A 12,515-nucleotide genomic window follows, 5' to 3' on the forward strand; every position below is an offset into this window, starting at 1 on the left:
CATTAGTGGAAAATATGGTGAAATCCGAATGAAGTCCGTAATCTAATTAATAGTAATGTTAGCCAATGTTAACTTGTTAGTTTAACCATTATACCATGGTTACATAAGATGCTCACTTGAGAGAAACCTGGATGCGGGGCATGCAGAAACTCTCTGTACTATCTTTACAACTCTTCTGTGAGTCTAAAATTATTTCCATATATAAAGATTTAAAAAATAAGTCATGATCTATTTTTAAAATAAAATCTTATTATCACCAGGCTCAATTAGCTCTTGGATACTTTTAAATAATATTATAGTGAAGCATCCATCTTATATAAAAACTGCTGTTTGAAATTTTAACCCTGCTATTTCTGGCTTCTGTAAATGCTTGCTGGCTTAAATAATAAGGAAAATAAGACTACTCCCATTTCAGAGAGGCCATTAAACCTTCCCAGACGAAGTTATCAGTGCTGGCGTCGGGCCAAGCCTTTGGTCGAGGTCTCAAAGTGCCAGCACGTAGGGCCCTTTAAGAACTTGCAAAGGGAACCGGAAAAACCCCATATTGGGGAGACAAAGAGGATAAGATAGTATAAATACAGGAAACTTCCTGTGTGATTTCACCCAGAATTCGAGAGACATTTCCCTCTGGGCCCGCGCGTAATAAATGTAACTCCATCTCTCTAAGCATTGCTTGGTTCTTCTCCGGTTTTTCTGTAACAATAGAGAAAAAAAAGTATAATTTTTCAGCTTCAGGGATCAACAAGCAATTAATTTGCAAGTGCACAGTGATAGCATCATTTCTCATTCCACCTTCTATGTTCTACTCTATGTAAATGTTTATAATGTGTCTTTGCATTCTGATGGCCTATGTTTTTCCTTATAAATACAAATAAGAAGTGGAATATTTATTGTTATGTATTTCCAGTTAACAAAAGTAGTAATGTTAAAACTGATTTTAAATTAAGTGAAACTTTAACAAAGTCTGTGTATTTGCGCTAAGTGTAGTCTCCCATTATAAAACAATATGACATTCACAAATACAAATAAGACAGACCATTCCGCATTATCGCTCCAATTATTGTTGCAGGAAGGCCTACTCCTCACCTTCCCTCACTCACAACACACGTATTGATGGTCAAATATATTCCTGGCATTGTGCTAAGCTCTGAGAAATACAGATAATCTATATATCAGAATCCATCTATCTATATGTTTAGCCACTTCTTACTCTGCTCCAGTCCGGGGAAGTTCCTGCAACTGCCAATCTGAGTCCTTTTAAGTCTATATGAGGTAGGGGTTATCATATAAGTATCCTCATTTGTAAGATGGCTGAGGAAACTGAGGTTCAGAGAGGGTGAGCAGCTTGCCCAGGGAACACAGCTAAGTGGGAGGTGCAGCATGCATCTCAAACCACCGCCTTTTGCCCCAGACTCCACCCCAAGGCAGGGCGGTGACCTCGAGTGGCGCTGGTCACCAGGCTTCCGAGCTCCTCTGGGGACACCGCACCCACCTCCGCTCAGGAGGCTGCGCGGTGAGGGCGGGAGGCGGTGTCACCGCGCTCCAGCAAAAGGAAACGTGCGCCGCCTCCTCTGGAGCGGCGCTCGCTTCTCTTCGGCCATGGGGCCCCTGCCGCGGACGGTGGAGCTGTTCTACGATGTGCTGTCCCCCTACTCCTGGCTGGGCTTCGAGGTGACGCCGGGGTTGGGACGGCGAGGGCCGAGGGAAGGGCGAGCGCAGGACGCAGGGCCCATGGTCTCCCGCAATTCCTGGCGCTGTCTAAAGAATTTAGGACATGCAGACAGAGAACCTGGGCTGAAGGTCACTTCGTGTTCGTAAAACGGATACAGTCTCGCTGGCTCCAGGTCGAGTCCTTCTAGCCTAAGACAGTGGTTTCCCACCGCGGTTTGGAAAGGAGGCAACTCAGAAAAGTCAAGGAGAAAGCCTGGGCACCCCCACCTCTTAGCCCTCTGGTGTCAATTTGAGGGGCGGGGAGGATGGAAACCGTCCATAGGAGCTAAGGTCCTGGGATAGGAGTGCGAGAGTTTTGCCATTTCAAACCAAGCAATTTAGGGTGTCCGCCTTATCCCTACTTTTCAATTAGAGCCTTTGGCTAACGAGTTGCCATGCAACACCCTTGCCTTTCCCTCTGCCATGCGCATGCCTTCCATCTTGCACGTGGGCTCTGACCTTCTCCTCTGCTCCTGCAGATCCTGTGCCGATATAAGAACATCTGGAACGTCCACCTGCAGTTGCGCCCGACCCTCATTGCAGGGGTCATGAAAAACAGTGGTATAAAGGAAGCAGCGCTTGGGGCTGGGATTTGAGGGAGGGCTGATTTCCAAGGCCCAGGGGGGCTGCCCAAAACCCTGTAGGGGTCCCCCAAGCCTGGGATTCTTACCAGCGGGTCCAAATTTCCACTTTTAGGGAACAGGCCGCCAGCTATGCTTCCTCTGAAGGCCAAATACCTGACAAATGACATAAAGCTCCTCGGACAGCACATCCAGGTTCCCATCCAGTTGCCCAAGGACTTCTTCTCTGTGATCCTTGAAAAAGGTAAAGAGTGGGATACAGGTGGGGACAGCAAGTAGAAGGCAGCGAAGTTGGAGATTGTAGGCCCAAGAAGGAAGGGCTGGGAGACTAACTTCAAGGAAACAAACCCTGGAAAAACTCAGGCCTGGAGTTGAACAAACAGAATGTTAAGGGGACATAAGAGGGAAAAGAGCAGGACAGTCAGTTATGAGAAACCTGGGTGGGAGGCCGAGGGCGATTAAGCTCTGGGGATGTCAGAAGCAGGAAAGAGCAGGCCCACCATCGGGAAACAAGCTGGGAGAGCTCTACCTCTGAGTGCCTCTGCCCCACAGGAAGTCTGTCGGCCATGCGCTTCCTCACCGTCGTGAACTTGGAGCGCCCTGAGATGCTGGAGAAAGTGTCCAGGGAACTGTGGATGCGGGTCTGGTCACGGGTGAGGGCAGGGCTCTAGGAACCCACATGGGAGACCCTAGAGGACTTGGTGACCCTCCCCGAGGCCCATCTCCAGACACCTGCTCCTGCCCTGCCCTATTGTGCACTGTCCTTCTGTCCATCCCACCCCTCCCCCGGCCACCCCTTCCTACTGAGTGTTCTCCTTCCCAGGATGAAGACATCACGGAGCCCCAGAGCATCCTGGCAGTGAGTGTCCTGGCCCTGCCCCCTCCATAGGGAATCTGAGAACAGTTGGGGGTGGAGAGGACATAGTTTTCTTACTACATGGAAGAGGTCATTGTTATTTGGGATGAAAGGACATCTGTGTTTGAGAGGCCAGATTACTGAAAGGTTGAAAAAAGAGGACTCTCAAAAGTATATCTCAAGGTTGAAAGGGGAAGTGAAAATTCTACATTTGAATTTTGATGGAAGAAGTTAGTGGGAGAGAGAGGATAACTGTTAGCTTCTCCCCAGCACCCCCCTGCCCCTCCCGCGATAGGAAGGGATGAAGTATTTATTGGCAAGTCTTGACTCCAGACCACTCCCAACAGAAATCTCACCAACACATCCAGAGTAGAAATCAGGATACTTTAAAAACAGGCTTTAAAAAGACAAAAAGATAAGAGATCAACCAAAGAACCTGTATGCATATAAGCATAACCTGTATGCATATAAGCAATGGACACAGACAACAGAGGGGGTGAAGGCCAGGGCTTGGGGGCAGGGACAGGCTGGGAGAGGGCAATAGGGGGAAAAGGGGAATATGTACTTTAACAATAAAGAATTAATAAAATTTTTAAAAAGACAAAAAGAGATAACAAAAAGAGAGTCAAGCCAGAATTATTAAAAAGCCTGAGGAAGAACAAATGGGAATAGCTCAAAAACATTGACATGTGTGCCACACAGAATGTTTTTCTTTGGGATTAAATCGGGAAATTCAAAACAGAATTTTTCCTTCAGCTTACAAAAGATAGCTGAGGCATATTCAAATTTAATATCTAAAATGGCAAATTACAAAAGTTAAACACACACAAAAATGGCCAACATATCCTCAAGTGTTTTTATTCCTGCAAAGTGTATGCATAGGCTTGCCTTTTCACTTAATATTTATAGTGTAGTTCTTAGCTCCTACATAGCATTCCATTCAGCGAACTTGTTTTTGTTTAGTTAACCATTCCCCTAACATTGGGCATTTGGTCTGGGATCCAGTCCTCTCATGCAGTGAGTAAAAGACAGTGTCGCATCGGAATGCACTGCGTGATTTCCTGTTCCACTCCGGTGGCCGATGAGGTCAGGTTTCAGTGGTCCTCGAATTTGGCTGTATCTTAAAATTACCTGGAACACCTGGGCAACGCCATCCAGAAATTCCAATGTAATTGCTCAAGGGAATGGTCTGTGAATTGGGATTTTTAAAAGCTCCCCCAGGAGATTCTAATGTGCAGCCAAACCACTGATCCCAAACTATAATAAACCCCAAACAGAAGTCTTTATCATCCTCTTAAAGCCAAGCAGGTGGCTACAGCCATGTGCCTGCTCAGAAGTCCCCAGGAAATTCCATGGGAATTAGAGCACAGTCTTTGATTTAACAAAACAACAACAAAAATCATGAGATATTGAGGGATTCTGAGAAGTAGGAAGGCAAGAGCCCCAGATTCTAGCGTTGGTTCTGCTACTAACAAGCTCCTTAAAGTTGCCCTGGCCCCTGGCCCGGTACCACCTGGACTTGTCTCATTGGTTACTGAAGAGGTCAGGAGCTGCCTCTAAGACACCCTCTGGTGTTCAGTTGATACAACTATAACTGCTTTTTCCACCAAACTCAGATTTTTATTTTTATTTTTATGGAAGAAAATAGTCCCTCTTGGCAAGGATAGACCTCTGCTCGTGGGTGGGTAAAGGCCTTGCCAGGAAAACTTGGGGGCAGAAAGTAGAAAGACCCGAGTTTTCTCCTGAGATCCCCACTCCCACTAATGCAGACACAGTTGTGCTCCCTGCCACGTCCCCTCAGGCTGCAGAGAAGGCAGGCATGTCGACAGAAGGAGCCCGGGCACTTCTGGAAAAGATCTCAACGCCACAGGTGAAGAACCAGCTCAAGGAGACCACCGAGGCAGCCTGCAGATACGGGGTGAGCCACTCTTGATGTGTGCCCCCTACCCCAGTGCTGAACAGAGCCTGCGAGTCTCTGCTGGGTCCCTACGCTTCTTTTCAAAGCTGCTCCCTACATGAGTCCTCCGTAGCTCTCACAGATGACCCTCCTCTCTCTTCCTGTCCCTGAGCCCAAGGAAAGGGAGAGATAGATGGTGATAGAAGACAGAGCATCTGAGAGTTAGGAAACTCCTTAGAGCCATGGAGCCTCTTATCATAGAGCAAGCATGTCAAACTCGCAGTCCGCGGGCCACATGCGGCCCACAGCAAATATTTTTGCGGCCCAGCCAATATAATGGTACTTACAATTATGACAGGAAATAAATCTCTTGTCAAATCCAGAATTACTGACATTCACCTTGGGTCAGTTTTGAAAGTAATCACTGTGAACAAGATTTCCCCTGAAGTAGTAAAGATAGTAGCAGAGAAGAGATACCAAGTGTCAAGAAGAAAACATTAATTTTATCATTGCTCTTGTTCTTTTTTTTATACTATGCTTTTTGAAAGAAACCTACATTTCTATGAAAATTAAAGCTTTTGTTTTTTGTGGCCCACATAAACTTAAACCTTGTTTATTTGGCCCATGTTAGCCTTTAAGTTTGACATGCTTGTCATAGAGGCTTTTTGCTTCTATGTCCTCAGACAAGTTCTGGCTCGTAGCCTAACAGCTGCCCTCCTCCATGCACTGTTACTGCTTTCTCTAGGCCTTTGGGCTGCCTGTCACTGTGGCCCACCTGGACGGCCAAACCCACATGCTGTTTGGCTCTGACCGGATGGAGTTGCTGGCCCACCTGCTGGGTAAGTGACAAGTTCACACTGAGCTGCCCTTGACCCTAGCCCCCTGCCATTAATATCAGTTGAGCAGAAGGACAGATTCAGACCAAAAAATGTTCCAGGTATGTCCAACAGTGAAGCCTTCTGTAGACACAGTTGCTTGAGGTTGAATGGGGAGGGGCCACCTTCACCCTCAGGAGAGAAGGAAGCCTCTGTGCCTTGAAGCCAAGCACAGCTCTTCCTGGGGCTGTGGAGTCAGCCTGACATGCGTGAGTTTCTCCACCCAGGAGAGAAGTGGATGGGCCCTGTGCCTCCAGCCGTGAGTGCCAGACTATAAGGATGCCCAGAGGAAGCAGAACCATTGGTATAAGATGCAGACCATCTGCTCACCCCTCCTGCACCAAGGGGCACTAGGACTCTGGTTTCCCCATGGGGTGGAGGTTCCTCTGTGGCCCTGGCTGTGGTGCCTTATTTGCCTCACTTTCAGGGCTGCTCTGTGCCTCACAGGTGCCTTTTGAGAGCCCCATACTCGACCTTCCCACAGAATAAATCCAATGCCATTGGATATACTTTCTCTGAGTGTTTGTGTGTCCTTGCTGCTGGCATCACATCCTGTCTACTCAGGTATTTGAGAAGAGCAGCTCTTCCTGCATTCCCAGCTCCCTGCCCTCTCGGGCAGGTTGTGTGGAAGGAGCAGGAAACAGTCCCTCTTTTTCTGCTGCAGAAACTCCCTAGGTCTCTCTGTCAGGGACAGCACACTAAGCCACATGGATTTTGCAACTTCCAGTTTGGCACTTACCGCCTTGTGACCAGCCACAGTGTCTGAGATGGGGCTAGATTAGAACCTGAGGCCCAGTGGGAGAAGACTAGAGGGAACCAGAGCTTGGCTGAGCTTGTGCTCAGATATTTAAACCAGGTCCAGCTACACTGACCAGCAGAACCAGGGCAGGCAGTGCAGGGAGACAGGCTGGAGCTGCCTTGGCCTGAGGGAGTTGCTCATCCCCTCATAGCTCCCTCTCACCCACAGGACAGATCCTGAGAACACCCCAGGCCTCTCTCCCTGCCTACTGCAAGCCCTGCTGCTCCCACACAAACCTATAGCTTTGCCACTCCCCCAGTTATTTATCCAAAGCCCCTGCTCTCTACCTGTGCCCACTGTGCAATAATCAGAATACCTTGTGTTCCAACAGTATTTGAACTTCTTTGAGAATACCCTTTATTCAGCAGCTGAAACCACACTTGGAGGCCTGGTGGGAACCAAGTGTAGAGCCTATGATGGCTCAGCTCGAGGGATTTTAAGAGCAAAAGCCATTTTCCATTCTCCCCTCCCTCTGGCTCTTTCTCATCTCACATCTATTTTCTCCATTTGTCCCCTATCATGTTTTGGCTTCCTCCCCTCTCCCCCTTTCCCATTATTCCGGCAGATTCCAGGATTTCAGGGTATCCTTCCTAGGCTGATTTGTGACGTGAGGCCCGAAGTACATGACTAAATAAGCACTCTCTCCTTCAAAGCAGATTTCATGAGATGCTTGTCTCAGCATTATTTGTGATACCAAATAACTTTGATATCTAATAGTAGGATGCTTGAATAAATTATGGTACATCCAAGATGTAATGTCTCATAGCCATCAAAAACTGTATGTCTGAAGAATTATGAAGGACATTGGAAAACTTAGGCTATGCTACTGATCGGAAAAAAGATTGTATAGTATATCTCAATTTTGTCTTGATATATTAAAATATATTACACTAGAGGCCCGGTGCACAAAATTCGTGCACGGGGCGGGGGGGGGGGCGGACGTTCCTCAGCCTGCACCCTCTTGCAGTCTGGGACCCCTCACATTCCTGGTCCCCACCCTTCTCAGCACAATGTCTCACCTCTGACCTCAGAAGCACTTTGTACCTTGTTTGCAGCATTTGTCACTTTGTACTTTGTCTTACAGTTAGTATATACCTGTCTTTCCTCTTCTGGACAGTAAGCCCCTTGAGATGAGATGCCTATGGGATCTATTGTATACACCTCACAGTGTCACATCCAGCAGATGAACAATAAAAAATGTATTGGTCATCGGGTAAAGTCAGCCTGAACGACACTTAGCAACTGCTGCCTCTGCAAAGCAGTCACCACACTCAAGGCCAGGATTTTGCGCTCACTAGTTGAGAGGCCCCAGGCAGACTACAAACTATGACAAAGGGTTTTGTTTGTATAAAATGGATTCATCACAAATCTACCAAGTCAAGAATTCCAGATAACTCGTTTCAGCCTTCACCTGCAGATCATGAAAAATATGGTGGGGATCTGCAGCACCCCCATAAACTGCACATTGTTACTAGAATAAAAAGTTCAAGAAGATGTCCTCATTGGGAGAAAGATGTAATAAAGACGCTTGGATTAGAAAATGAGCATACCCCTCAAGTTCACAAGAGAACCCCTTCGGCGAATAGAAAATTGACAGTGGTTAAACATTTGAGAAGAATAAAGCCCCTGCCCTAGCTGGTTTGGCTCAGTGGATAGAGTGTCAGCCCATGGACTGAAGGGTCCTGGGTTCAATTCCAGCCAAGGTCATGTACCTCATACCTTGGTTACAGGCTCGATCCCTGGCCCTGGTTAGCAACCAATCAATTTTTCTCTCTGTCTCTCCCCCTCCCTTCCACTCTCTCTAAAAATCAATGGAAAAATATTCTTGAGTGAGTATTAACAACAACATAGAAGAATGAAGCTCCTGAGGTGGCCACAAGACAAGGACCTCCAGTGGAGGAGGACATGCTCACCCATGCAGTGGCATCTAAGCCCTGTCAACCAGGAGACAAATAAGTCCTAATGCCAGAGCCATTTCAGATTTAAAAGTTCAAATCATCTTTTTAAAAGACGGTGAAAAAGTGTTCTCATTAACATAATTTAAAACATATATATATATGTAAAATCCAAGTTTGCAAGACAGTAGAACTGAGATCTGAAACCTGGTTTGGCCATCTCCAAAAAATATGTGACTAACCACAATCAATGCCTCCTTGTTTTCTCATATATAGGGACATATTCATGTGGGAACCTGTTACCACTACCTGTAGACATCTCTAATAAACACATGCATTTTTGTCACTTGGTAATAACAAACAATATCTCAAATTCCATAGTCACTTTTTGTGGCTTAGTCCTAAATATCTGAGTGAGAGGGACAGGCTGAACCCCAATGTTCACTTATTTTGTTCCCAGAGACCTTTATACAATACTAGAGGCCCGATGCATGAAATTCTGCAAGGGGCTCAGCCCTCGCAGCCCCAGGCTGCCTCGGCCGGCCCTCGGCTTCATCCAGAAGGTCGTCTGGATGGTTGATCTGCAATTTGGTCTAATTAGCATATTAGCTCTTTATTATATAGGATGACAACTAGTTGGTGAGGGTGATGACATACTTGAAGATTTATGGGTGATGACATACTTGAAGATTTATGATTCTTTGGAAGCGTTTCCAACCCAGAAATATCAATGTTCTGACCTGCTTCATGTTAAATCATTTATCCACTTTCCCTACACATTTGAGGAGCTGTAAGGCAACTAACAGAGAAAAACAGTCTCAACCGAGTTAAGAGGTCAAGATTCTACGTTTGATTCTAATGAAACAAATCATGTACTTTCTCTGAGCTGTAACATGAAAATGATCATCAGACTGCCCCCACGTGGTTGTTATTAAGGATCAAGTGAAAATCATGGATGTGGGCCAAATTGTTTCTTCACACATATATATTACCACCAACACCCTTTTAGAAGACATCACCCGCACATTGGGCTTCCAGAGCCATTCAGTTAAAAGTGTTACCTTTCACAATCAGTCTTAATGAGCTCATAAATGATAAGCATCCTGATACAGAGCCTGTGATTTTAATTTCCCAATCTTGCCTTATAGTCAATATCTTATGGCATTTTCTGATATTCTCTTTTGCTGCCTTTGCAACAGGCAATAGCATCTAACCACTTCTCCAGGGAAGATCAGAATAAAGGTCTTAGAATATCACAGGTGTTTCATTAAATTATCATTATGAGGGCAGCCAAAAAGAATGTTTAGAGTGGGCATACTAAGTGGTTAAGAGCCAGGTTTCTGGACTGGGACTGAGGGTTCAAGTCTTGACCCCACCCTTGATTAGCTATACATTTTCCTCAAGTGTCTGACTTCACCCATAAAATGGACATAATAACAGGACCTCTTATTACATATTTTAATTACTTAATTTGCATAAAGAATTTAGCACAGTGAGCAGTACACAAAATAATGCACACATGCTGGCCACAAGTATAAAGCAGACCCATATTCAGAAGCACAAAATCACAGAAATATAGTCTTAGAGAAGCATTCAATGGTAGAATCACTGGAAGTCTGTCAATGATCTCCGCTTCTCCCTTTTCCCCTGTCCCCGCACTTCCCTTTTTAAAAAATATGTTTATATTGATTTCAGAGAGGAAGGGAGATGTTGAGGAGCACAAGAGACTTGGTTGGAAAGTTGTAAGGAGGATATTCTGAGAAAAGGGAAGTGTGTGGAAGGCCATCTTCCCTGTTTATTGGAATTTCGACTTAGGGGAGATTTAGGGGACTGTTGAAGGTAGCGCACCTAATTATTCCTTGACCTTTCCAAACAGGTCTGTGCATGTGCAGACCCCTGGGTGTTTACTGGAATCCTTATGCTTAATCCCTGGATGCCCTTGCCTAGAGGACAATGTAAACACATGTGTCCTCCCAATATTACTTACCTGCTGATATCTAAAAGATAAACTTTATCTCAACCTGCTGTACAAAAAAAGGCTAACGAGGCAGGCAATCGTGGCTGCCTGGCTTCTTCAGCTGGGCCATCCCTTATCCCTCTCCCCCATAGTGAAACTGTGTCGGAGTAATCTGTTCATCCATCATTCAGCAGCTGCTGGTCAGCCCTGGCAGGGAAAGAGAGAGAGACAGGTAAACATCAATGATGAGAGAGAATTATTGATTGGCTGGCTGCCTCCTGCATGCCCCCTACTGGGGATCGAGCCCACAACCCTGACATATACACTGACTGCGAATCAAACCGTGACCTCCTGGTTCATAGGTCGATGCTCAACCACTGAGCCATGCTGTCAGGGCCCCTCACTTCCCTTTGCCATTATCCCCACAAATGAGTTGGGCACAGTGGCCAGATGAGAGGGGTCAACCAACTTTTACGAAGGTGGTTTGTGGAAGGTAGGCAAGTAGAAAGTGGATGGGCAATTGCTAAGGATGCTAAATTGATAAAGAAAAGAATAAGAGCTTTGGGAAGCAATTTGGCCATGAGTATTCTGGGCAATAAACACTTTCAAATTGCTTATCTCAGTAATGACACTTCTTAGAATTCTGTTGGGGTCCAACCCCAGCAGGTCCAGGGGTTCCCAAAGGTGTGGACGGAGTCGGTGAAGAAGAAATGACATGGAGACAGCGTTCAGTTGATCAGCAGCCTAGCCAGGTTCTGTCTTTATTCTCCTGTTACATCTGTATTTATACCAGTTGATTTTAATCCTATCCATTCTATTCCAAAGGTTAGGGCATTTGTTATCTCCATTTCTATCCTAGGTAAAGATTATGTAGCTTAAGTGTGATTGTTCATAGTTAAAGTGATTAACTACCTGCCTGGCACTTAGTTAAGGGGTTTTACTGATTTATTCCCTTCCTTAGTCCTATTAATCCCTAACTCCAGGGAAAAATCCCCACCTGGGGAAACAACCTTTCTCGGAGAGGTGACCTTGGTTAAAACACATAGCGCTAAGTAGGGGAGCAAACATATTAAGAACAGTATGCCATATACGCCAGGTCCCTTGAAACATATGCTGTGCAGATGTTTCTTCCCTGCAGCGACTGTGTCAAGCAGCAAGGATGGACCGGCTTCCGGCAGAATTCAACTGGAGGAAACAATCAAAAAAGGAGGGAAAATTACATGTTACCAGATGTTGTGGATAAAAAGGGAAAGTAACCTCACAGGGGGATCTAATCATAAATTCCTAACTGGGAAGGTCACAGTGGGTAGTTGTGCCCTAGGCCTTTCACTTCTCTAGTGAAAGGTTTTTAAGCCTGCACTGGGTGCATCTAGGTTAAACACAACTTTGAAATACCAGAAGTAATGCCCCTTGAAGACATAATCCCCCTCAAGAGAGCACATAAACTTATCCTGTAATGCCATCCCTGCCCACCTTGCTCTCTCCCACCTTCCTTGTGTTCTCTCCTTAATTCCCAATGCATAAAAGAAACTGCAACCCTGTCATTCTTCAGAGCATTTTAGATCTTGCTTCCCAGCAATTTTCAATTTTGGCTCAAATAAACTCATAAAAATTCTCTGCAGGTTTAGACATTCTTACCTCTACACTTATTATACATACCAAGGGCTGTTGGCCAATTTCCTTCTATTAGTATATTAACTGCAGACTGAAATTCTTCTGACCTCAGCCACACTTTTCCCATATGAGAGCTGAACAGTAAGGAAATTGGTGGAAGCAAAATAACAATCAGCTCTCCTCCCACTCTGCATTCCCAATGTCGACAGAGACACACCTGATTTATACAACAGCCTTCCTGTTACATCTCTTCCCTCTCCTCTCGGTCGGTCTGGGACAGAGACTCATCATCATGGGCATTCCACTACTATACACACAGGCATACCACTCC

The 12,515-nt window shown here is 45.7% G+C and overlaps 1 protein-coding gene across 2 annotated transcripts in view; it reads left to right on the forward strand.

The window, feature by feature from the left end:
* The first annotated feature begins 1,498 nt into the window (after positions 1 to 1,498).
* Positions 1,499 to 12,515, forward strand: part of GSTK1 (glutathione S-transferase kappa 1) — an 11,678-nt gene continuing 661 nt past the window's right edge. Inside the window, exons 1-8 of one of the 2 annotated variants that reach the window (XM_005862787.2) lie at positions 1,499 to 1,671; positions 2,190 to 2,271; positions 2,407 to 2,535; positions 2,844 to 2,944; positions 3,115 to 3,150; positions 4,949 to 5,065; positions 5,790 to 5,883; positions 6,147 to 6,430. In XM_005862787.2, coding sequence (XP_005862849.1) covers positions 1,600 to 1,671; positions 2,190 to 2,271; positions 2,407 to 2,535; positions 2,844 to 2,944; positions 3,115 to 3,150; positions 4,949 to 5,065; positions 5,790 to 5,883; positions 6,147 to 6,196 — 681 coding nt within the window. In that variant the 5' untranslated portion in view covers positions 1,499 to 1,599 and the 3' untranslated portion in view covers positions 6,197 to 6,430. Of the gene's footprint in view, positions 1,672 to 2,189; positions 2,272 to 2,406; positions 2,536 to 2,843; positions 2,945 to 3,114; positions 3,151 to 4,948; positions 5,066 to 5,789; positions 5,884 to 6,146; positions 6,431 to 12,515 lie in introns of those variants that run through there. The other variant, XM_014536870.1, reaches the window with a different exon arrangement.

The sequence above is a fragment of the Myotis brandtii genome, unplaced genomic scaffold (genome assembly GCF_000412655.1).
Source record: "Myotis brandtii unplaced genomic scaffold, ASM41265v1 scaffold168, whole genome shotgun sequence".
In the NCBI taxonomy this organism is placed as follows: Eukaryota; Metazoa; Chordata; class Mammalia; order Chiroptera; family Vespertilionidae; genus Myotis; species Myotis brandtii.